We start from the raw sequence: 25,594 nt of genomic DNA, 5'->3' as shown, positions 1-25,594 counted from the left end.
ACAACACCAACACAGCCTCCATTTCTTCCCTCTTTCTCTCTCCTGGTCCTTCTCCTTATCATCACCATTGTTTTCATGCTAAAACCCCAAATTCGTTCGCAGAACCTCTTATTTCGACTCAATCTCCCATTTAGATTGTTTTCAGTTCCATTTTCACTCGCATTTTACCCCATAGTTCATTAATACAAGTAAGCGACTCGAATTTTTTTTCTTTTCGATTTTTGATTGATTTTGTTCGAGTGGAACCCTATAAACCTTATTATGGCTTGTCGATTTTGCCTCTTCTTGTTTGATATTTTTTATGGTGATGGTTATCTGTGCTGCGGTTGATTGTTAGAATATTGCTATTTTCTTCGACTTTTCATCTTTTTCGATCTGTTCGCAAAATTCATTTAAGATTTGATGGTTTATATAATTTGTTGAACTTTGAATATGAGGTCTAATTTCGCTTTACTTGAGAATCTCCCTTTCTTTTGTCACTGACCTTCAAAGAGTGAATTCCAATTGCTTCTGCTTTCATATCTCCGTGGATATGTGGGATTTGTGTGAGACAAGGGCTCCCTATTCATTTGTTAGCACTTAGAAAAATTGCTTCGTTATTTTTTAATGTATCTGAATATTGAAGAAAGTTCAGCTTTGCTTTCATTGACATGCGACGTTGCTTATCTGTGCAGAGGTTTCTTTATCAAATTCTTCGTGGTATAGCATATTGTCACTCTCATCGTGTCCTACACAGAGATCTGAAGCCACAGAATTTGTTGATAGATCGTCAAACTAATGCACTAAAGCTTGTGGACTTTGGATTGGCAAGGGCCTTTGGTATTCCTGTGAGGACATTTACGCATGAGGTAGGGTAGGGCATGGGTTTGTGGATGCTGGATCCTCTGAAGTTTTACAAATCAATACTACATGTATTTGCAAGGATATTGTTGTCCTCTTATGATTTGTTAATATATGTTAACAAATCAATACTACATTTTCATTGTCTTCATGAATTTGTAGGGCGTGTTTATGATTTGTTAATATATGTTAATGTGGACAGTATGAAAAAGTTGAGAACATAGGGGAAGGGACCTACGGTGTGGTTTATAAGGCGCGGGACAAGGTTACGAATGAGACTATAGCTTTGAAGAAAATCCGGTTGGAGCAGGAGGATGAAGGAGTTCCGAGCACGGCGATCAGAGAAATCTCCCTCTTGAAGGAGATGCAGCATGGCAACATTGTCAGGTATATATTTTCTGTTATATCTTTTGTGCCACTCTTACTTCATACAGCTGTTGAAGTAAGTGAAGTTTGGTATATTGTGCTGTTTCCGTTTTGTGAGCCCCATGATTGTAGTTTTAGCGTGTTAAACGATATGTTTATCCTTTTACAAAGATTAGCGCGTGAATTTCGTTGGCTTTGAATGTATGAAGTGAAGAACAATAAAGCAAAGCTGAAGAGTTAAAATTGGTCAGCCATTGGACTCCGCTGCAGCGTAGTATAAGATGCATATGCTTGAGACTTAGTCTTGTTTTAGCATTGATTTCTGAGATGTGGAGAATAATAGAATGTGGTTCTTGTTGAAGTTGGACTGTGTGAGATTTTAGGTTTTCTGAATCAGATCTAAGTTTCATATCCTGGAGGTGAGACAGATCATTTAGGTTCTTTGGCGTCTGACTGGAATACTGTTTTGGTGTAAGGGAATCAGATTTAAGTTTTATATCATGGAGATGAGACCAGACCATTTAGTTTCTATGGCATTTGATTTTGCATGTGTGATCTTGAGTCAAATTTGGTGGTTGAAATTAATTAATGAAAATTAAATTTGTTGTGACTAGTATGAGGTTAGGGCAACGAAAGAAGGTGCAGAACTGCAGAGGTAGCGGAGGGGGTAGTACATATGGGAAAATAACAGTTTAAGTTGAAGTACTAAGCTGATGTTTTGTGGTACTTATGGTCACGCAGATTGCAGCGTTTATCTGTTGCTGCAGTTACGAATTGAGTACAATGCAGATTTTGAAGTGTGTAGAGCTGTTGTTAGAATCTGTATCTGTATTTTAAGCATTTTATTTTGGACGCTTATGGATTGTTAGATGTGCCTTGCAATATAATATTATCACTAATGCTTGGGTTTTTCAAAACAATCGGAGCATTTTACTATTTTAATAAAATTTTTCTATTTATTTATTCTCTTTTTTACCTGATTTGCTCATTGGAATTAGAAACCCCATACATACCCCCTTTCTCTCTCCTCTTTCCCTCTCTGCCTCCTATTTTCATTTCTCTTCATCAACTTAGGGTTTTCTCGCCTTCTCTCTTTCGTTGTAAAGCAAGTTATCAGTTTCTTCAAATTGAGCATCATATATCAGTAGCTTTTCGTGAACAACAACTAGCAGTTTTTTATGGAAGACGTTGCTGTAGCGATTTCAGAAGCCTCATTTCGCCGTTTGATCGGTAAGTTTCAACACTACTTCTCTCTCCCCACTTTCTCTCTCTTTTCTGCTTCAATCATGTCGATCTTGATCTTGATAGAGAAGATTCTGACGACGTTCTTGAGGATGTTCGCCTGAAATTTAAGCGCAATCGTGTTGTTGGAGCTGCAACCGCTGTTAAATTTGACCATATTAGCTTGATTGGTGAGTTAAATTCGATTTAGGGTTTTGATTTTTGATTCTTATGATTCGATGTTGAAATGATTCGATTTAAGCGCAAGTGGATTCAACTTCTAGCTTAATTGTAGGTTATTGTTGGCAAATCTTGTTGTTCACCTTTACTATTGTTTGTCTGCTTCTGGGTTACTATGAAATTTGTTAGCTATCTTTATTTTATAACTTTATGGCAGTTTGACATTCTGTATTCTGGATTTGCCTTTCCATTCTTTATTTTTAGTGTTCATGAATTGTGAAGTTTGAGTTAGATTCTTTTAAATATTTATGTTTTTATCAGTTAAATAGACTGTCTCTTTCTCTGTTCTACTAGTTAAACTGATTTCATAATGATTAATTCAGATTGAATGCTCCAATCCTTCTCTTCTTCCAGAACCTGGAAAACGAAAGTCAATTGAAGAGCCGTATGTTAAGGTTCTCATCTGTCCCTTGAACAAGCTGTTGTCTTTATGTTATTATCAGATTGAAGCTACATTTTAGTTTTCACAAATTCCCTGCGTGAAGTTCCATTGCAATATTCTTTATTTAGATTGAAATGCTTACACCAAAAGACTATATTGGTTCATTAATGGAGCTGGCTCAAGATAGAAGGGCAGTGTTTACAGAAATGAAATATATCACTGAGAATAGAGCATCATTAAGTTAGTATAATATGAGGTTCTCCGCTCCTTTAGCTTGTATTCTTTCTCTAGTATTGGTTAGGCTAATATGTTATTAATATAAGTACATAAATCTTGATTATTATAGCAACTGAACTGTTTATGTCAGTTTGTGGCGATGTTGGAATTACAAAGTCATGAGATCTACGGAAAAGCCTCCATATATTATGCGAGTTCCTAGAAAATCAACTCCTGAAGATTATATAGAGCTAGTATTGCCAATACTATTGAGACGACGTGTAAGAGAACTTTTCTAATCTTCTGCTTCCTAATAATGTTCTAACTATAGTTCCATTATACTTAGTGAAACAATATATGGCTGACCCTCCACCCACATTCTTCGACGGGATGTAACTCGGCTTCCGGCATGGCTTCAACTAGAAGTTTTGTAGAAGGGAGCACTGATGTTTCAAGGAAAAGAATGGATGTTGAGTGCTTGGACATGCTTCAATTCCACTGGTATATAATACTTTAAACATTGACGAAATGTTAAATCCATAGCTGAACTGAATGTTTTAATGCTAGGATTATCATTGCAATTAACTAAAATAGTCTTTGAGAATCAAGCTAAGAACACAAACATGGATAGTCAGATTTCTCACACCTGAGCATTAATGGAAACCCCCTGATGGAAGTGAGATTGAGAAACACTCACACCATTATTTTTGTCCAAACTTATGGTCTATTCTTGATAATTTGGCCACTTCTAAGATTTCTACTGACTACTATATTGTAGTTTTGCTATACATTGAATTCCTGAAGCAGTTAAATCCTGTATGTTTTTGAGAAAATTTTCAAGCTTAATGACCTAACCAAGCATTTTTAAGGAGTGCTTTCCACCTAAAACCCAATTTTGTCCTTCCACTAAACTGCATTCTCATTGCTTTTTCCTCACTTAATTCTTTCTTATTTTTTCTGGATTTTTTTTTTTTGTGTGTGTGGAAATTTTAGTAGTTTATTTGGAAAAAGATATATGATTTATAGCTGTGTCATTCTAGGTTAAATTATTGCAAGATGATTAGGTATTTAGTATTAAGAATCTGGCTGATAAACTGTCGGTTCACTTTTTTTTCCTTTTGGTTTCCAAAAAAAAATTATGCTTTTTTTTTTGGAGGAGAGTATATTGTCATGTTAAGCTGAGTTTCTACAAGTTCTTCCTGATTTTGGGTATATATCCAGTAGATATAATAGACAATTTAATGTGAGTATTTCCTTGTTAGGTGAGTAAATGACTAAGTAAGGGTAGATTATTGGGTTCTTGTGAATTGTCTCAATTTATAAAATATTATGTAGTCCCACATATAGCTTTATCCAAGAAAAAGAAAAAAGAAGCTCCACAAACAATGGCTTATTGTTCCAATTGGACCTTCTTTCTTTTATTTCAACTTTTAACGTAAAATTATTTCTTTTATGTGGTCCACTACTATTAATGTAGTGTACATTGTGTCTTTACTTTAGTTTTCATTAAGAACTTTGGATTCTTATATCAAATTTATGTGCATGTTTCCTATGGCAGATCTTTTTTTGGTATCTGCTGCACTATTTTATGAATATGACTAGTTAAATAATTGATAGAGTTCCTTAGCCTAATGGGATCGTATAATGTACTTAATAAAATTCCTTAGCATTACTTTCCCCCTTCCTTCTAGCTTATTTTGATAAATGCACTTTATTTTGTGTATATTTTTGGTAACTAATGTTCAATGATCAAATGTGGCTATAGATGGAAGAGGGTATGCTGTAGGTTATGCTGTATCTCCTGCAGTTACCCTTGGCTTCAGCGATGAAAGACATGGTTATCCTATTGCAGCACCTCCTAGAAGTACATTCACTTCTTTTCCTCATATGAGTCATTCTTTCAGCCAAGGTATAATTCAATGTGATAGTCTTTTACTGGCATCAGCAGGTGCTGATTTGGGAGTGAGTTTATTGCCTATGAACTTTGTGCAAATAACCTTCATACTATTTCTTGTCGTAGATCCTACCATGCATGGCTCCAGAAGGCCTGCCTCACTTGCACCAGCTGAATCACCTTTTCAACTCATCCCAATGGAGCGGATCAACTCGTTGGGATATTCTAAAGAAGATTCATATTATGATCATCATCGTCGTCATCATCGTTGGTGTTAATTGTTATTTATTTGTACTATATCTTGTATTTATGAACAAAAATATTAAAAATGAAACTTTTATCTTCATGTAAATGATTGTCCATCAATTTAGGATAAAAAAAGCCAAAAAAAAAAAAATTTTTTTAAATTTTTAGGGGCTCAAATGCTCCGGTTTTATCTTAAAAACTGGAGCATTTATGTTACAAATGCTCCGGTTTTTAAGATAAAATCGGAGCATTTGTAACATAAATGCTCCGGTTTTTAAGATAAAACCGGAGCATTTGTAAAAGTCTCAAATGCTCGGGCGACGTTTGCTACGCCGCGTCAAATACGGAGCATTTGTGGCCTAAAAAACCGGAGCATTTGAGATTTTTTCTGCTAGTGCTACTCCAGAAATGTCCATCTCTTGTGGAGCCTGAATGAATGTCTAGAGATCGCATTCATGCAGGCACTGCATACAGGCGTCAGGGTTCTTCTTTTACATAACGAGGCTCCTTGCCTGGGAAAATATGCCATGTACCAAGGTGGCGATAAAATACTAAGAAATGTGAAAATAATAGGCTGGGAAGGAAGGAGGATGGATCAGGGTCTACCCCATTTTTTCCTTTAACAGCTTTAAAAGTAGGATGAGGTTTAAGTATTAATAAACTTGAGAAATATACATGGCCCCAGCAAGTCAAGAGCCACAAGGGTCCATATCCCTTATCAGTAGAGAAAATGGGAGAATCAGAGGTTGGAATGCCAAAACCTTTGAAGGATTCCCTACTTCTAAAGAGGCGCCTGTAAAGTTGTCCTAATAAAATAGGAGCTAAAGCAACTTCTTCAGAAGTATTGGAGATGTTGATAGCTAGAGATAACCATAGTGTTACAACACCTCAAGCCCTTGACATCATTGTTTATGCCAAATTTTGCATAGGCAAAACTTAGTTAAGGATCTACAGCTAACAAAGATGCAGCTAAGAACAATAAGGAAAGCTAGCTACAAAATGAACAAATACGAAAAGAAACAAGACACCAAGAGATGGTGACGCGGGAAACCCCAGGAAGAAGGGTAAAAAACAGCGGGTGGAATTGAGTCCACCAATCCACTATATCTGAGAATTACAGCTTATGCTAAGTATCTTTTGAGTATTGTAGAGTGCAAAGAAGTATCTAAATGTAGATGATGTAAAAAAAACTCTCCTGTTCCTAAGATGATTCTCTTCTATTTATACAAGTGCACACTACTTAACGTTGTTTACATTTAGCCGTTAACAACTAACTCCTATTCTTTTGCCACAATCTCCTAAAATCCTGGAACAGCTCCGTCTTCTGCTCGACCACGGATCTCGCGTTATTTTTTAGGCACGACTGATGTAACAACGTCTTTTGACCAAGCCTTGATTGGTAACTTATGCACTCTTTTTGAAATATCTTCCGGAACTTGTGAATACTTGCAATTGCTGCTACCTGACTCTCCTTATCTGATCTCCAGATAGCAGTGACAAACGCCCTACCTGCACTTTCCAGCTTGAACAAATATTAGGACATAGCAATTGCCCCTAACTTGTGATGCCAACCTAGGCGCAACTTAGTTAAATTCACAAGTTACCAAAATTTTTACGTTTGTAAAATCTATCTTTTTACCTCAAAACATAAGAAAAACTTTTTCGCCTTGGGAAGATATATTCTTCAAAGAGATAAGCTTATTTTTTACCTGATTTGACAAAAGTAGCAAAAAGATAAACTCATAAGCTTATTAAATTTTTATCCATTGGAATTTTATACCGTTGCACCCCAAGTATTTAAGGGCTCTTAATTGCTTTCTGAAACGCTACTTTCTTCTTGCTTCTTGCTTCTCTGAAAATTCTCTTCCACGTGTAAACTTCTTCTTCCTTTTCCTTTGTTTTCCGAAGTATTTTCTAATTCACCTTCCAATGGGCAAAGCAATCGAAGATGTTCCTTCCTCCATCGCTGCTCAAGACATGGAGGGGCTTAAAAGGCTGGGGAATTTCCTTGATTGCACCCAAATCATAGTTCCTTCTTCCACATGCAGACCTGAAACTTGCCCTGAAGACTACATATGCTATTATGAACATCCTTTCCTTTTAGGCTACAACTACAACTTCTCGCCTCTTACTCGATCTTTCGTGGAGGTTCTCCACCTTTCCCCTAGCCAACTGATGCCAGCCCTCTGGAAGACTTGCCTAGTTGTAGAAGCTCTTATCAGTACATGAGAACCTCCGTTCTCCCTAAACGAACTCTTGACAGCTTATAGTGTTAGAAAATCAGCAATAAAAAAATTACCCTTAGGGCCAAGGCACCTCACCCCCCACTGATAGAAGGCACAATTGCCTCTGACTCGGTATTGAAGACCAGCTATTTCTTCGTAGTGAAGGACTCACTGGGAGAAGCTGGGAATTTTCTTGTTGGGGGATGGTTTAACAAAGGTATATATTCGTTCAATTCTTCCTTATTTCTAAAAAATGAATTAACTAGGTTCTTACCTTGTTTTCGCTGCAGGACATGGTGCTATAATCTCTTAGATCCCTGAATAAGCTGAAAAGCTAGCTGATCTGTTCAGGTTACCTCTTGAAGACCGTACTTACCTTACCCCTGCTGAAAGTACTCCACTAGACTCCAAAGTCTCCTCTTGCACAAACTCAATGTCTTCAGGTAACTACACGCTATGACTTTGTTTTCTATTATTGAATATTATTTTAATTTCTTAGCTAAGCTAGCTGTTGAATGCAGCTCAAGTGAGATCCAGCAACCTCTCTGATGAAGATGCCATGGATAGACTCAAGACTAGAAAGAGATCGGCGGCCTCTTCCGGCCAGTCGCAATCTGAAAAGCCACCTCGCAAGTAGCTACGCTCATCCACTGCTCCAACTATCATTGACATCCCAGATAAAACCTCTAAGGCTGAAAAGGATGAATTTATTGTGAGCTTACCGGCTGACTTTCTAGCTGAAGAGGGTTTGGATGGAGGGATCTGGCCCTCAGCTGAAAAGCTTCTTTTCCCAGCTGTGTAGAAGAGGCTCAGGGGACAGGATCCAGAAGTGACTTTGAATCATGCTGTGCAGTTATCATTGCAGGTAAGCTATACCTTTCAGATTACCTTACATGCCAAACTATAATACATACATTTATATTTACACTCTGCTTCTATTGTGCCAGGCTTCTCAAAACTGCCTAGCTGCTAGAGATAGCTTACGAAACGTGGCTTCTCTTAATGACAAAGTGGCCCGTCTTCAAAAAGATAACCAAAGCCTTCAAGTAGACCTTGAGAAAGAGAAGAAGGCTAAGCTAGATGCCGAGAGCAAGCTGGCTGCAGAGGTGTGCTTGATTGAAAAGGAGAGGCTGGAGAAGGAACATTCGATGGCCACAGCTAAGAAAGAAGTAGAAGACGCTAATGCGAAAATTGAGCGCTTCAAGGGGGAGCTGGCAACAGCTATTAAGGATGTTGATGAAAGATTTCTAGATGTCCAAGCTGAGGCCAAAATTATTGAAACGGCTAAGCTGGCATACCTGATACGCTTCAAGAAGCTGGATGACAAAGGCATCAACTCCTACATCGACAGATACTTGAAGCTGGACTCCATGGCAGCTCTGGAAGCTCTAGCTATAGGTGGCAAACCCAACAACTCTAAGGCTTCTACGCCGAAGTCTCCAAATGAAACTGCTCAATTGGAGGGGGTTGCCCAAGGTGACAAGGACAAGATCGCTGGAGAGGATGCTAGCGTAGCTTCTTAAGTTTAGTTTGGTCTAGGATTTCTTAGCTTGGAACATATTTTACCGTTGCCTATGGGGGTAACGTGTCTTTGTAGGAACATATTTACTTTTAGTCTTTTGAACTTTTGACTTAGCTTTTGATTTTGAAAACATCTCTTTTGCATGCACATTTATACTTGTCAACTTTTGGTGATGTTTTTACCTGATGTGCTCGAGTTTTGCTTTGGTTGGGCCCGTTTCCTTGGTGCTACGACCGTGCAGCTAAACTCTAGTGCTTCAACCTTTAGTTGTTTGACTAGGTGCTGCGACCTCTTGCGTTTATCTGCACATGGGTAAAATTAAGGTGGGCCATTGGCATGACCAATGGTCCTAATATGCTTAGGTTACTATTGTTTTTTAGTAGAGGTGTAATCACAAGTTTACTAAGGTGAAAGAACTTTGATTACCTGGCGGACCAATGCTCCGTTTAGGAGCTATGGTTACCCCCCTTAGTAATCTGGCGTCGATGGTCGGCATATAACCTGGTTCTTGCCCCAGGTTAAAAATGATACAACTTGAGGTGAGAAGTGTTCTAGCTTCTAGGTACCGCTTTCCCATCCTTAGTGACTAGGCGATAGGCACCTTTCCCAACTACCTGGTCGATCAGGTAAGGGCCTTCCCAGCTTATCCCCAGCTTACCTGCATTCAGCTCCTGGGTATTCTGAAACACCTTCCTAAGAACCCAATCTCCTATTTTAAACACTTTGGCCTTTACGTTCTTGTTAAAGCTGCGAGCTACCACCTGCTGCTGGGCAGCCATTCTTAGTAATGCGATATCCCTTAACTCCTCAATGATGTCGAGATCATAGCTAAGTTCGTCACTATTGGCTTCCGGAGTCAATAGGTCATACCTGGCTGTAGGAATGGCCACTTCTGCAGGTAACACTGCCTCGCATCCGTACACGAGGGAGAAGGGAGTCCTTCCTGTAGCGCCTCTTGGTGTTGTTCTGTTTGCCCAAAGTACTTTAGGCAGCTCCTCTGCCCATCTTCCTTTTTTGGCCTTCAACCGCCTCTTGATACCATTGATAATTACCTTATTGTTGGACTCAGCTTGCCCATTCGCTTGTGGGTACCTGGGCGTTGATGTCACCAAGTTGATGTTCCATTCATGGCAAAACTGCCTCGTTTTATCGCTTATGAATTGTGATCCATTATCACAAATGATTTCGCTAGGTACTCCAAACCTGCACATAATGTTAGTGTGCAAAAAAGATATCACTTCTTTATCCCTTACCTGCTGGAATGCCCCTGCTTCGATCCATTTGGAGAAGTAGTCCGTAAGTGCTAGCATGAAGACTATTTGCCCTGGGGCCACTGGTAGTTTTCCCACAATGTCCATGCCCCACCTCATGAAAGGCCAGGGTGTCAAGGTGGGATGCAATACCTCAGCTGGTTGGTGGGACATACCTGCATGCTTTTGGCAGCTTTCGCATTTCTACACGTACCTCTTTGCATCCTGGCGCATTGTTGGCCAATAGTATCCGTAGGCCATGATCTTGTTTGACAAGCTTCTTCCTACTGCACCTTTGCAGCTAAGAACAATAAGGAAAGCTAGCTACAAAATGAACAAATACAAAAAGAAACAAGACACCAAGAGATGGTGACGCGGAAAACCCCGGGAAGAAGGGTAAAAAACCGCAGGTGGAACTGAGTCCACCAATCCACTATATCTGAGAATTACAGCTTATGTTAAGTATCTTTTGAGTATTGTAGAGAGCAAAGAAGTATCTGAATGTAAATGATGTAAAAAAAACTCTCCTGTTCCTAAGATGATTCTGTTCTATTTGTACAAGTGCACACTACTTAACGTTGTTTACATTTAGCCGTTGACAACTAACTCCTATTCTTTTGCCACAATCTCCTAAAATCAAGGAACAGCTCCGTCTTCTGCTCAACCACGGATCTCGCCCTATTTTTTAGGCACAGCTGCTGTAACAACGTCTTTTGACCAAGCCTTGATTAGTAACTTATGCACTCTTTTTGAAATATTTTCCGAAACTTGTGAATACTTGCAATTGTTGTACCTGACTCTCCTTAGCTGATCTCCAGATAGCAGTGACAAACGCCCTACCTGCACTTTCCAGCTTGAGCAAATATTAGGACATAACAATCATCACTCTAGAAAAGGCAAAGGTAAGGAATAAAACTTCCTCCCGGGGAGTTACAGCCTCACTAGAATCCTTATTGATGAAAAAGTCAATAAACCTTTGAAAGCCACATTTGCTAGCACTAGCAGAGGGACTAGCAATTTGACGAAAGATGGATAAACATTGACTATAAAGTTTATTGTATTCCTTCACATGATGGAAACTTGGAAGATCAATCCCATATTTACTTGTGGTCCCAGTGATAAAGGCAATATATGGTCATTGGTCCCCATTTGAATAAGAAGCAATTAATGGCTGGATCCCAACAAGCCAATAAAGCAGTAGAAAGAGCTCCATCAAAAGAGATAGTTTCATAAGAAGCTAACCTCAAGAATGGAAGTATCTTGTTCTTGGTCCATTTCTCATGAAAAGGCTGCATGCGCAAAAACCACGCCCTTGCATCCACTCCTGAAATCCATCCCTTAAGTGGTTTATTGGATAGAGGCCTGTAATACCCCGAATTTTCAGAAGTTATTTTATTATTTATTAAGGTTTAATATTATTTCCACTCAAAAGTTGATTTATGATAACGCGATTTTATTTGATGACTATGTTTATTAAAATAATGATTTCATTTAGTTTTGATTTATTTAACAATATTAGAATAAATTATTTAATTATTTTATTATTCATTTCATTATTTCTAAATAATTAAACTCTTAATTTAGTTATGGGTATCCCTGCACAAGTTGTACCTTCATAATTGTCCAAATTGTCCATCCATATTAGCATTACAAAGCCCAAATGCCAAGTCCATACCTATATGCCTTTTAACCAAAAAGAAAATAAAAAAAAAAGGAAAGATGAAAACCGATCTTCATCTTCACCTCCCTCCTTCTCCTTCGACTGGTCCAAGGCACAAGAACCAAGAAAAATTCAGCACCTTCCTCCATCTCCTCCCTTCTTCTTCGTCCAATTCTCACACTCAACCCAAAAAATTCAACACAGAAATCTCACCTTTGTCAGCAATAATTGAATTAGGAGCAAAAATATTTTCAAAAACTAAACTCACACAACCACCATTACATTTTCTGTCCAAATCTTCCCTATAAATACTGATTCACTCTCATCAAATTTCTCAAGCAAAACACCTCAAAAGGTTTGCTTCAATCCTTTATCTTCTTCTTAAATTTCTTATTTTTGATTTTGAAAATTAAAAATGAAAATTCAAACCACCATAAACAACTCCTCTGTTCTTTTCTCCACTGGAAAATCACCACCTGACCTCCAACCCAAATTCAACTACCTCGAACCACCTGAATCGCAGCCAACCACCGCGACAAACACCAACCACTAGCCCTGTTCTCCCCCTTCGTGCATCCCCTGACCTCTGTTGTCGCGACCCGCGCGAACCACCACAACCCGCGCCCAGCCTCTTTTGCGATACCTCTCTCCGACCGTCAAGCCACCAAAAAATCGCCGGCACCACAAAACAGCCACCACAATTTTCCTTCGTGCTTCCCCTGCCTTCGCCTCCCCTGTTTTTCTCCCTCCTCTTATTTCGCCTTTCTATGCCTCGTTTCTCAGTTTGAGAAACTTAGGTTTTATTTTTGAAACTTCCTTTTACCTTTTTCCTTTTTCCTTTTAGTATTTGAGTTTTAATTTGTTTTATTTGGTTACTTTTATAACCTTTCACTTTCCTAAATTAGTCTATCTTACTAAGTTAGTATGTTTATTGTTTTAGTTTCACTTTTAATTTTTATAACTTGATAATGTTTCTTAATTTTCTAAAATAAAATAAGGAGTATAATAAAGTTAGTTTTTAATGTTTAAAATATTGATTTAGTTTTACTTTAATCTTTTATAACTTGATAAGGATTCTTAATTTTCTAAAATAAAATAAGGAGTATAATAAAGTTAATTTTTAATGTTTAAAATAGTTGTTAAAGATGATGAAAGTTAAGTTGAAATAATTTGTGAGTACTTAAAAGGATTTCAGAAATGATCTACTTTGATTTATAAACTCTCCTAAAGATCATTAAGAATTTCTTTAAGTTATTTGGATTATTTAAATTGTTTATTTTATATACTTATATAAAAAGGGGTTATTTAGGTAACTAACTTAGATCTCGTTAACATTTATTGTATACTCCGATTTCGTAGACGAGGAATATCAAGAGCGCTAATACGTTCGTGAACTTAACTTTGGGCACGCGTCGCGAGGTAACCTTCGATGCCCATCTAAACATAGATCCCGTTAGCGTAAAACGAATTGATTACGTGATTATGTGCTTATAAAAATTTATAAGCATGGACTATAATTATAAATTATCGATTTAATGCGGAGTATGAATACGAATGACAAAATGGATAACGACTATGGATTTCGATTACGAATCATGACCTTAGACGATATACGATATGACAAATATGTTTATTATAATGCTATTAAAATCAATTAATGTCATGTAGTAATGTTGTGATTATTATTATTATTATTATTATTATTATTATTATTATTATTATTATTATTATTATTATTATTATTATTATAATAATTATTATTATTATGATTATTATTATTGTTATTATTATTACTTTATATCATTATGATTATCGTGAATGTTATTATTATTATCAATATTGAGATTTTATGAAAGTTGGAATTGGTAAAAACTTGTGATAATGAAATGATTATGAATCTGAAGTAATGAATGAACTCAAGCGATGGTTGTGTTTATGAAATGAATTATTGAAATTGCTATGATTAGATTGAGTTTATGATGGATTGAATATTTTCACATTAGATTGAACAAGATGACGTAAATGTGTACGTGATTTATGTGATGACGTGAATTAAAAGATGTTAATCACGTAAATTGAAATATCGGAGGGAAATGATGAACAGGTTACCCTTTATGAGTGGTTCAGCGGCCCCTACAGGTTCTCTGGTTACTATGCTGATTATTCTGTTACTGTCTTCCTTCTATCTTGTAGTGATCCAAGTAGAAGGGGTGTGCACACTAGGGACTCTGTTATTATGGCCATTATGATATCCGTAGGTGGTTACAGGGGATTGATCCCGGCCTACAATGTTAAAGTAAGTGGTTACAGGGGATTGACCCCGGCTTACTAGCGTTCTCTTTCCTCTCCTTGAATAACTGGATTAATTGAATTAATGATATGATTATTCAATGTATATATGTGTGTATATGCGCTATGACTTCCAAACTATTAACTTACTACTTTACAAAGTATTTTCAACTTAAGTATTTTACGAGATGGAGTTGGAATTACTCAGTTTTTCAGATTTTTGGGAGCTTGTCTCTCTTGTCTCTTTTCAATGTATTTGTGCAGGTGGGTGATCGATCGGGGGAACAAAAGGGAGATCATTTAGAGTTGTCATCCACTTAGCATATGATTAGCTTTTGCTGGAACTCTGAAGCACTTAATTAATTACTAATATTTAATGAACAATTCACTAGGTTGTAAGGAATAATGAATTTGAGTTTAGTTTGTTTATTAACTTAGCCTTGTATTTATTTCCAAGGAGATAAGTGCGGCGGTAGCGCCACCCGTCGGGTCGAACCCTCGTCGATTTTATTTTCGACGGGGGTGTTACAAGGCCATTGAAAACGAACGCTCGACCTTGAAGTGAAAGGGAGAGTCCTAGGTTTGCTATCTTCTAATATAATCTAATCCAAGAATTGGTGGCACTACTCCAGAATATGTTGATGGTGTTATTTCCTTAGAGTAAATGGAAATCCAAGTCCAATGGCAGTTATTCTTTCCTCAAAAGGCTTATCGGTAATTTCTGAATGTTTCTTCAAATACCAGAACATTTGGGGCCTGTAATGGACGAGATTCACCTTTATGGCGGTGCACAATTGGTAAGCAGCAGTGGGGTGCATGGAAAGGGCCTTTGCAGCCAGTGTGTTGCTAATTTCATCTTCGTTGTGAGTTTGCAGCCAGTGTGTTGCTAATTTCATCTTCGTTGTGAGTTTTTATTCCCTCGGACATGGTGAAATTTAAAAATTCAATTGTTGTATGCGAGTTTGTGGAAATTAAATTGGTCTGAAAAGATTTCGAGTTTTCCTAAAATTCTGAAAAAGGTTACTAATGAAGAAAACAACTGAAAAGTATAAAACGTGCGAGAAGCATGTCCTTTTTGGATCATTTTGTTTATGGACTATCTTAATGCCAAGCCTCAAGAATTGAATAGAGGGTCAGATGAAAGCCTTAAGATTTTGTAAGCCCATCCCACTAAAGCCCACTACTAAAACCACCCAGCCCAGACCATGAAATCAGTCCAACCCGACCCATGAACCAGAGCTGCCCAATCCAAGTAAATATTGAACCAATTTGTTTATATTTTAATCAAATTGTATATATTCTAATCAAATTGCATATATTATAATTCAATCAAATTTAAAAATAATGAAATTATTCATTAATATTAATATTTGTATATATTTTTAATTCATTTTAAAGATTTTATGTAACAATAATGAATAATTTCACTGATTAAATAATTTTGAAAAAAAAATTCTCATGTCGGCCCGTCAGCCTAGTCCAGCCCACCAGACCCACGAATCGTGAAAACCGATAACAGACCGGTGTGGGACAAGATTTTTGAGCTCGCAAACCAGCCCACCCAACCCATGAATTTCACGGTCCGGTCCTGGGCCGTGAAATCTCAGCCCAGCCCACGATCTGGCTCGCCCAGTCCCCACCAGTGGCCATCATGGACTCCATGTTAAATGAATAATTGACTAGGTGGCCCAAACCTGTAAGCAAGCAGTTCGGCCCATATTTCAATTGAAGGGGCGTACTTTTCAAAAGTTCAGGTTTTCATGAGATGACATTTTCCTTAAAAAGGGAATAACGTAATGATACAAATCACAACTCATCGCCTGATTATTGACCTCTGATCCCTTCATCTCCCAAATTTTGTTTCTCTCTCAAAAAATTTCAAATGGCTTCCCATTCATCATCGTCATCCTCATGTTCTGAATTTCCCTCCATATAGGAGGAAAGTTCTTTGGAAATTAACCAGCCTTGGCCACAAGAGCCAGCCCCTCACCCTCCTCAAATAATCCATATGAGGAGTCAGAGGATGAGGAAGAAGAGGAGAACTCTTCCTCTGAAGACGAAAGGGGTGACCCTTTTTCATCAGAGGAGGACGTCCCTGATGACGCCTCTGAAGAATCCTCACCTTCTTCACTAGAGAATTCTGGTGGTGATGATGTTGATGATGAGGAAGAGGAGGAAGAAGAAGAATAAGAGGAAGCTTCCCCTTCTGCCCACCAATGGGAGGAGGAAGAAGATGATGATGAGCTTGTTGCCAAAAGGAGGAGAGTTTTTGGCAGAGGCAGCAACCCCAAAGGGGATTACGGCAACAGCGACTCCGACGCTGATTCCGACGCCTTTAAATAGTCGTCGCCAATAAATTAAATGTAGACCTAGACTTAGGACCCTAGTTCTAAGTTCATAGTTCAAGATTCTTAAAATCTTCAATTTTAGGTTATATTTTAATTTATGTTAATTTTATAAAACATAAAATATTTTGCCTATCTTTTGCATTTTTTGATAATTTCAGTATTTATTTTTCTTTTATATTATTCAAATTGTTCAATTTTTATGTAATTTATTGTTTGCTTAAACAAATAATTAAATTCTAAAAAATGAATAAGATGAACGGTTTATAAAACAGGCATATCAAATAATGTATGACAGAAATTTAATTCCCATTAAAAAAGAGTTATGCAATGACTCTTGGGAAACTAAAACTGAAATTGATTTGAAGTTGGAACATGATTACTCCTAAAGAGTAATGATGAGAGTTCCACTTGGACATGCCATCAATATTACCAAATTAATTCTTAAATGCTGAAATGCAAATATGTTAAGAGTTAAGGGATATTTAGTGGGATAACCATGTTTGTCCACTTTACCGGCGAAGGGAAAAGATAAGGGATAAAAATAAAAGAAATTAAGATAATTTAATAACTTAATTAATTATATGTAAAACATGACATTTAGTTATCCCTTATAAATAGGAATAACTTTTTTATTCAAGTAGTATAAATTGATCTCTAGTGGTTAAGATCAATTCATTAGTTACTTAAATCCTTCTCTCCATACAAAAAACAATGGCTAATCCTCAAGTTAATACTATTCCTAATTTTCCTGGAGAATGTTGGAGGCATAGATTTAATATGGATATTGTTAAAGAAGATTGGGAAGAGTTTAAGGATGTTGAAACCAAGAAATGGCAAGTGAAGATTCTAAAATATATTGGGGAGGATCCAAAGATCCAACAACAAGATTTAGAAGAAAAAGAGTCTAGCGCCACAAAAATAGGAAGCGACCTAGACTTTATAGCGACTAATCTTTGGCCCCTATTGGGAAAAGAGGATTTGCTCAATTTAGATGGTATGCAACGCTTGGGGAATAAATATTGTCAAACAATTTTTCCCTTTAGATCTAGCCCCTAAATACCATAGATCAATTATCTGTGAGAGTGTCCTAGGTGTTTTCAAAAGGAAATACCGAATAGTCCAGTTGGAAAACAACACCAGCTTTAGAAAATTGATCCAATACAAATGCACTTGTCGCTTATGGCAAGAGCATATAAGGGATACTGGTTTTCCTATGCCCTTGAATGATGACTACTCAGATGATGATGACCTAGATGTGGGAGAACACGAAGCACCACAAATCGTCATCAGCTTTGCCCATCTTAGGGTAAATTAGAATTTAATGGAGTATTGAACATTAGTTCATTAATGCTACTAGGTTTATGTTATCAACAAATTATATGTTCGTAGTTTCCTTTAAATACTATGTAATAGTAGGTAATGATCAATAAAATACGTTTTTATTTTATGATTAAACCTAAATCATATTATGATCAGTTTTTCTTTATACGTACCAAAGTACGTACTTATATTCATAATACTCATGCATTAAACTCAAATGTTTAAAAGAGTATAATGAATCGAAAAATTGAAAGTTAAGCCCTAATATTTATAAAAATGAAGTCAACATGAGGACTACTATCAAATTAGTCAAGTACTTTTCTAAATTTCTTGAAAAGTAATTCAAACACTTAATGATTAATCCTAGGAGTTATTACTAAAATGACCGTTATAGGAAAACCGGCTATTTAAAGAAGTTTGTGTTTAGAGATATCACTCATTATTTCATCTCTAATTTACAAAATTAGAAAAAACTTTCTCAATCATCCTCTGCCCATTTCATAAAAAATTCAAAAAAGATGGATTTCAACCATCATGAAGATGAAATAGGCGACCTTGATGAAGATTGTTTCAATCATCATCAAGCTCTAGACATTGTCCAAGAGGAAAAGGAAGTTTTTAAAACAACAAAAATTCAACAATGGAACGCTCATATGGCCAGGATCTTTGGAGATGATCCAATCATAGAGCCGGAAGATCCAACGATGGCAGAGTCCAGCGCTACCAAAGTGGACGCTAACACTGACTTGTTGGCCACTTTCATCTGGCTAAGACTACTAGAGAGTTCACAAGATGAACTTTTCTTAGTCTGTAATAAGTGGGGGAAAGAGATATCTAATACCTTCAACTTTCCAAGACCCCAAACTCTTACTTGGGCCTATGCCAAGAGTTTAGCCCTAATATATATGCACCCAGACGTCTGTCAAGGTCATAAGGATGGAGCCATGGCAGGATGAATCTGAGGGCATAGCGGTACACTTCAAGTGTCTCAGCCAATTATGGGAAATCTGGGTCTCGGAGGCTTTTTTTCCCCTGGATGTATCTTGCCCTTTTGAATAGAAGGTACACCTGGGATCATACTTACCAAAGGATGATCTTCAGGGCAAGATTTAACTACGTACCTGGAGATGGCTACTATTTTGCCATCATAAGGTATGTGGCAGGGTATAAGATTGAAGACTACCATACCATGGTAGAACTTGTTTGTCGGGACCATCTTCAGAAGATTCCCATTTTAATTAAAAATGTAATATTTATCTACAAATAGATAAATGTCAGTTTTTAGGAGAATTGCTTCTAAAAGCAATTTCTTAAATGTAATGCGAAATACTAATTATTAATAAAATAATTATGTTTTATGGTATTTAAAATTACCTTGTGTCATTCGATGCTTTTTTTTCTCCAACATAACTGTCTTCTAATTAAGCGGTTAAGAAAATGAATGGTTAAGAATTCAAATCTTCATATATAAATATGTAGAAGGAAACAACATATGTGAAGGTCAGGAGACAATATATTTGAAAAGGTTAGTAATGAATTTTACTCAACCATCAATATTTCACCCAACATCGCCAACAGATAAACCTTATCTCTATAAGTGTTTAAATCATCATAAAGCGTTGGACTTTCTATCCGGGGATAAGGATAAATTCATAAGAGAGGAGTCTATCAGATGGAATACTACAATTGATAGGTATTTTGGCAAGAATCCTATAATACAAAAGGATCCAAAATATACAAATAAATCTAAGGCCTTTCAAATAAGGTCAGATGTAGACTTAATGCAAGCATGCATATTTCTAAAACTTGACCTCCAAGATCAGGTTACTTCTTTATTAGTATGTAAAGCTTGGGGAAAAGTTATCATGGAAGAAGCATGGGAACGAGATATGCCTTGGAGATACCTAAAAACGCTCTTTGTTAAAGGTAATACAAAGAGTATAAAAATCTCGCGAATAGTACAAGGATCATCTTCAAGAGATATAGTACAATGTACATGTACATGTCAAGTGTGGCATAATCTTATGATCCAAGGTTTAGATCCCTCTTGGATACTGCAAAATCATCCTTCAGGATCACATCTAAAACAAACTTTTCTAATGGATTTCACAATGGCTAGAAGGAAGAAAGAAGGAATGCATGATAGAATATTCTTCTCTACTAAATTTAGCCATTCTAAGGAGAAATTTGTTGATCATCTTAGAATTTCAGAGGAAGCAACTTTTAGAATGCTTCTAAAACAAATTGGTTATGGCTATTGAACTGTCTCATTATTGCTCTTTGATTGCCTATCCTTATACTGCCCTTCTCTTTTATCTCCTAGTGGTCTTGAAAGTCTCCCTTTGCTAATCTTGACCTCCGTTGACTTCGCTTAATGGACTTTATACTCATGTTGGGTTCTTATGTTGACGCCAGATTAAACATTTTGAGCTTTTACCCAATGTACCACAATAAATGTTACTTAACATCTAAAAATGATAGTAACAATATGATATGAGATTGGTTTAATTTAAAATTGTTATTACTGTTATTTTTAGTGACGACTTTGTAAGGATTTATAGTTAGTTCATAAAGGAGTTTAGAAGGAATAAGAAGGTCAATTTATTTATCTGAATCGTAGTGAGAACAGTAGTTAATTATTGGTATCGTTGTTGAGGTATAATATGGATATCGATTTGTGGAGCTTGAAGAAATTAAGGGAGCTTAAAGTTTTTGAGTTATTGGATTTGCATCTTAAGAAATTGGTTTGCAATTGAGGTAACCTTTATATTCAGCAAAATGTATTTAAGCTCGTGCTTGTGTTATATTGTATTTTGATATCGTTTATAGTCAAGGCCATGGTTATAGATGCATTTACATGTGCTGAGTTATAAATTTATATTGATTGATATAAAGCATGTTAAGTTTTGTTTTGTTATTGGAATTGCTCGAAAATATTTATGTTTCTTGAAATACGATTTGAATATGATAATGAGAAAATAGTTTCGTAATTGTTTTAGTTGGCTTAACTTATGAACTGATATGAATAGTGGGTAAGTTACAGATGGAGGGAAATGATTCAGACATGAGTTAAGACTAGATAAGGTCGAATATTCTATTATGTTATGTTACGTTATGTTCTGCCAAAACCTCTACTTGCGAGCAATTTATGTTAAGTGATTAAGCTATGCCAGCGATCTATTTTCAAGGTTGAATTCTTTTACGAACAATATCCAAGTTTGTTATTATATGGAAAACGTTTTCGAACTAAAATCGTTTTGACGGCTGAAGTGAAGTTATTGAGCTTTCCGGTCATTTTATTTTTGTTTTTGTTTTGTATATCCTTATGTGATTTACAGGTTCGTGTTGGAGGCTCAGATTGGATTAAAGCGATAATTTGGTTGTTGAGTAGTAAATATATTAGTGATTCAGAATTAGTAATTGGAAGTATTGAAGTGCTTTATGAATAAAATATTATGTTGTTTTGAGAATCGGAGCAAAGTACTCTCTAATCAAATATTAGTTTTGAAGTTATTTGTTGTGGGCCCTGACCCACAGGTCCGGGATCGTATAAAAATATTTTTTTTCGCTGCAAGATAATATGATTCGAGGTCTATTAACTGTTAATCGAGATTTGTGTATTTTAAATGTAATTAGCTAGCAGCTCGAAAGTGTGGGCTGTTACACAATTTGTGGTTGTATTGATATCTGGTAGGCGGAGAATTCTCTTTAGACGATTTCTAAGGTTATTAAAGTGCCCTCACATATTGTCTACACAAGGTACGTACATACCTATGTGTTGGTGGACTAGTACATGTCTTAAGATTAAGATTGATGTAGTATTATGTATAGGGAACTATTTATGGTTCATATGTGATTTATATTCAAGTGGAATTACATGTTTTATGTTGTTGATGTTGATTATGTTGATTATATTATGTTTGTGTGGATAATTGATGCAAGCATATGGGATTGTGAACTTTACTTTATTAATTCACATGAATGATTAATAATTATGTTGTTATTAGATCATAAATTGGATCATGTTATTTCCTTTGGATTATTTTATTTACTTTGTGAGAATCGAGTGCCTTATTTGGTAAGATGTTTATTCACCTATGAAATGTTAGTTGATTGTTGACTTAGATCAATAAATAAATAATGGTTATGGAATAATGGATTTACTCTTGGATTGTTAAGTTGTTGATCACCTTATCTAATCCTAAGATAAAAATGGAAGTTTCATATATACTTGATGATTATAGTGTTTGTCTTTGTGAGTCATAACAAGTAAATAATTTATTAATCACTTAAAGTGGAAAGTGATAGCAATAAGCTTTAGTCTTGTGCACGTATGAAGTGTTGGACTAGTATTAGTTGGAGTAGTTGGTATCACTTAGCTTTTCTTGCGACCGGATTGATCAGTATCGTGTCCTATTTTATTAAATGAGTACCTCGATATCGTTGTTCATGGGAGTACAGGGTCACGCTCGTACTTCGTTTTCTAAATTGAAGACTAGTTTGGTTTGAACAACTCTTTTCATTGCCTATTCAATCTAAATTGATTAACTTATTGGTTGTGGAGTCAAGTTCAGTAAAGTTAGTCTGTCATCTTATTATATTTATGTAGTACTCATATTTGCTGATGATTACGTATTTTTGTGTGTATGTCGATCATGGCTATGTCTTATTGATCCTGTGATGACCCATTTGGTGATAAGTCTCTCAAGATCAATAGTGCATCGGTTATTCTAGATTTGAAGAAGATGAATCAAGGGTTCGGGATTCATGGAGAGCTTTTGTTATCTTAATGATTTTTATTAGTTGATTTTTAATTATGGTTTGAGTATTTGACTTTTAATTTGGTTTGACTTTTGGTTTTGTTTGGAGTTGACTTTATGGGTGACTAAGTTATTATGTTTTCAAAGTATTTATCATTTACGATGTAAAATTCTAAATAAGCCGATAGGTTATCACAATGGCAATAATGATTTAGTAATTATCTAAGTTTAATATTAAAAAGGTAATTTGGAAAATAGAGAATTGTCGGGGTGTTATATATATGCCTCAACACGATTTAATTTCTTCATGAGTGGAGCCTCATTGGTTTTCTTGGATGCAAACTCCATCTTTCTTTACCTACCATTAATGTTATAACATTCATTTTCATATTCCCAAGCACCCCGGCCGTCTTCAAGAAAGTCTCCCCAAAATAAGAGGTACTTGCGAATCTTTTTCAATATTTGTTACCACGAAGTCACATGGTATGTGTATACTCCTCACTTGCAAGGATACGTCTTTGTAACTCTCTAACAGGGACTTTGATCAAATGATCTACCATTTGAATCATTTTTCTTGTAGGTTTAAGCTCCAAATTAAGATTATTTGCAATTGAGAGTGACATAAGGTTAACACTTGCTCCCAAATATGCTAATACTACCTTAGGTTCCAAATCTCTGATCTTAAATGGTATTAAGAATGAACGTGGGTCGTCAACCCTTTTTTTTTTTTTGGGGGGGGGGGGGGGGGCTTGTTTTGGAGAATGGAGCTAACATCGGCGATGAGAGCATTTGTGGAGACTTCCTCTGATGTTTTCTTGTTACAGATAAGTTCCTTGAGGAACTTGGCATAAAGCGGCATTTGTGCCATTGTTCCTCCATCCATCACTTGCATTGTTGTTCCATCTTCCTTTATTATTAAAGTTGGGATTTTCCTGACCTCTAGAGTTCACCAATACAACATGGTCTATAGACCCACCACAATATGAACTAGCATGATTCGAACCAGCACAAATTTCACAAGAAAAGGCATGAGAAGTGATATGGGTAGGAGGTGACAAGCTTACCTTTTCCAACTTCTTTGCAAGGGTATCAAGTTTTGCATTAATGTGGTCAATAACATCAAGATCATACTTGCCCTTTATTCTAGTAGAGTTCCCGCAAGATTTGTGTCTTACTACCTCTCCAATTATCCGATGATCTGATCTGAAATTTCGGATATCCGATCCGATTTTTGTCTTGGGATATTTCGGATCGGATATCTGAAAAAATTCAGATTTTCGGATCAGATACGGATCGAATTTTTTCCATTTATGGTACCTAAAAATCCGAATTTATTTTTTTTCAAATGAAATATGGCAACAAGCTGAGGGCAGTATACTCCTTACTCATTTCCAGTGCACTAAACTACTAAATTGTGGAAGAGTTGAATGTATGGCAGCAAGCTGCCAAGTGGCCCAACATCAGCCACTTATAAATTATGTATGTAATACAGATTGTAGATTGCCACTTTCAACATACTAAATTTCAATATTACATTATTATGTATGTAGTGTGGGCTGCCAACAGGACCAACATTATCAGACAATAGGTGTATCAGTGGGCTTTGGAGTTCGAAGCAAATAAAAAAGAAAAGTCAGATCAATTATCGGATATCGGATCGAAAATCGAATCCGATCAGATCCGAAAATTTCGGATCGGATTTTTGGCGATCCAAAATTTCGTATCGGATCGGATTCGATAACCGACAATGTGCACCCTTAATAACCATGGAGGAAAGAGAAAAAAGGAAAATAATCAACTAATAAAAACTAGATCTTAGCAAAAAAAAAATGTATGAACTAAACAAGATTAGAGGAAGAGAAAATGAAATAAACAAGAAATTACCAACTTTTAAGCTTGCATAAATCTAAAGATGGAGTTCAAAAGCTTCAAACCTCAACTTTGTTTCTCCTAAGGTTATAAAACTTGAGTGCTAAAAATATTTCATCTCTATCTAATTATAATATAAATTAGCTAAACCTTAAAATGAAAGGAGTTTCTCTTATATAGTCCTAAAATAAAATAAAAAAAAACTCAATTACAAGTAGCCCTCGTAAAAACATCCCAAAGAAAAGAAAGGAGTTTTTGGAAAACCCAGTGACCCGGACGGGTGACCCGACCCGAGCACTTAGGTGCCCCTGACCTGGGCGGTTTGATCAGGGAGGAAAGTGGTTGGCTCGAATTCTGACCCAGCCAAGTCAAGTCAAGTCAACCCGAGCATAACTAAAATTTCAATTTTGTCAGTTCAATTTCAGACGTCCAAATTTCAATCGTTTTTCATTGTAATTGAGCTTGTGGCCACTTGTAGGAAATCTATTGAGCCAATCTTTCATCATGAACTTGAATCGCTCAAAAATGATTTCTACGCTGAAAGTTTTGGTCATTTGAATTTGACCCTTGGGCAAATCCTTTCAAAACCTTTTATGTTTGTCTCCATGAACTCAATTATGCTTCTTTGATGCTTCCTTGTCCTACCTTTTCGATCTTAATATTCGAGGTTGTGCAAGTGTACTCCAAGCATGGTACTAAGTCTTGAAACAAAACAAAGTGCCCAAAGAAAGTTCATAAAAGGAGAAAAAATTGACAAATAAAGGAAATAGCTTACAAACTAGCCTAAACAAATTCAAAAGCAACTACAATACCAACTAAAAGCAATCAAAAAGTATAGCAATAAACAAGACATCACGAAATATGTGGAAAAACGAAAATGTCTCTAATTTGAGGTTTTTAGCTTGTCGAGCAAGCAACTTCTTTTCTTCTATATGTTCTTCTTCGA

The 25,594-nt window shown here is 36.3% G+C and overlaps 1 protein-coding gene and 1 long non-coding RNA gene across 3 annotated transcripts; both read left to right on the top strand.

Annotated features, from left to right (window-relative positions):
* The first annotated feature begins 650 nt into the window (after positions 1 to 650).
* LOC104907470 (cell division control protein 2 homolog 1-like) lies at positions 651 to 5,511 on the top strand. Its single transcript, XM_057394022.1, has 7 exons — positions 651 to 848; positions 1,043 to 1,227; positions 2,281 to 2,436; positions 2,515 to 2,618; positions 2,991 to 3,062; positions 5,031 to 5,174; positions 5,286 to 5,511. Exons 1-5 carry the CDS (start codon positions 651 to 653, stop codon positions 2,993 to 2,995), a joined length of 648 nt encoding a protein of 215 aa, XP_057250005.1. The 3' UTR covers positions 2,996 to 3,062; positions 5,031 to 5,174; positions 5,286 to 5,511.
* Positions 5,512 to 11,891: 6,380 nt separating this feature from the next.
* Positions 11,892 to 21,892, top strand: LOC109136479 (uncharacterized). 2 transcript variants are annotated; one of them, XR_008969015.1, is made up of 4 exons: positions 11,892 to 12,417; positions 13,422 to 13,481; positions 14,256 to 14,358; positions 14,568 to 21,892. It is a non-coding gene; the product is annotated as an uncharacterized LOC109136479 (long non-coding RNA). The 2 variants fall into 2 exon arrangements; XR_007273349.2 differs by having other exon boundaries at positions 14,256 to 21,892.
* The last annotated feature ends 3,702 nt before the right edge of the window (positions 21,893 to 25,594 follow it).

This window comes from Beta vulgaris, chromosome 4, assembly GCF_026745355.1.
Source record: "Beta vulgaris subsp. vulgaris cultivar EL10 chromosome 4, EL10.2, whole genome shotgun sequence".
Taxonomy (NCBI): Eukaryota; Viridiplantae; Streptophyta; class Magnoliopsida; order Caryophyllales; family Amaranthaceae; genus Beta; species Beta vulgaris.
Note: the sequence above shows the minus strand (reverse complement) of the source record. Positions and strands in the feature narration are given on the sequence as shown.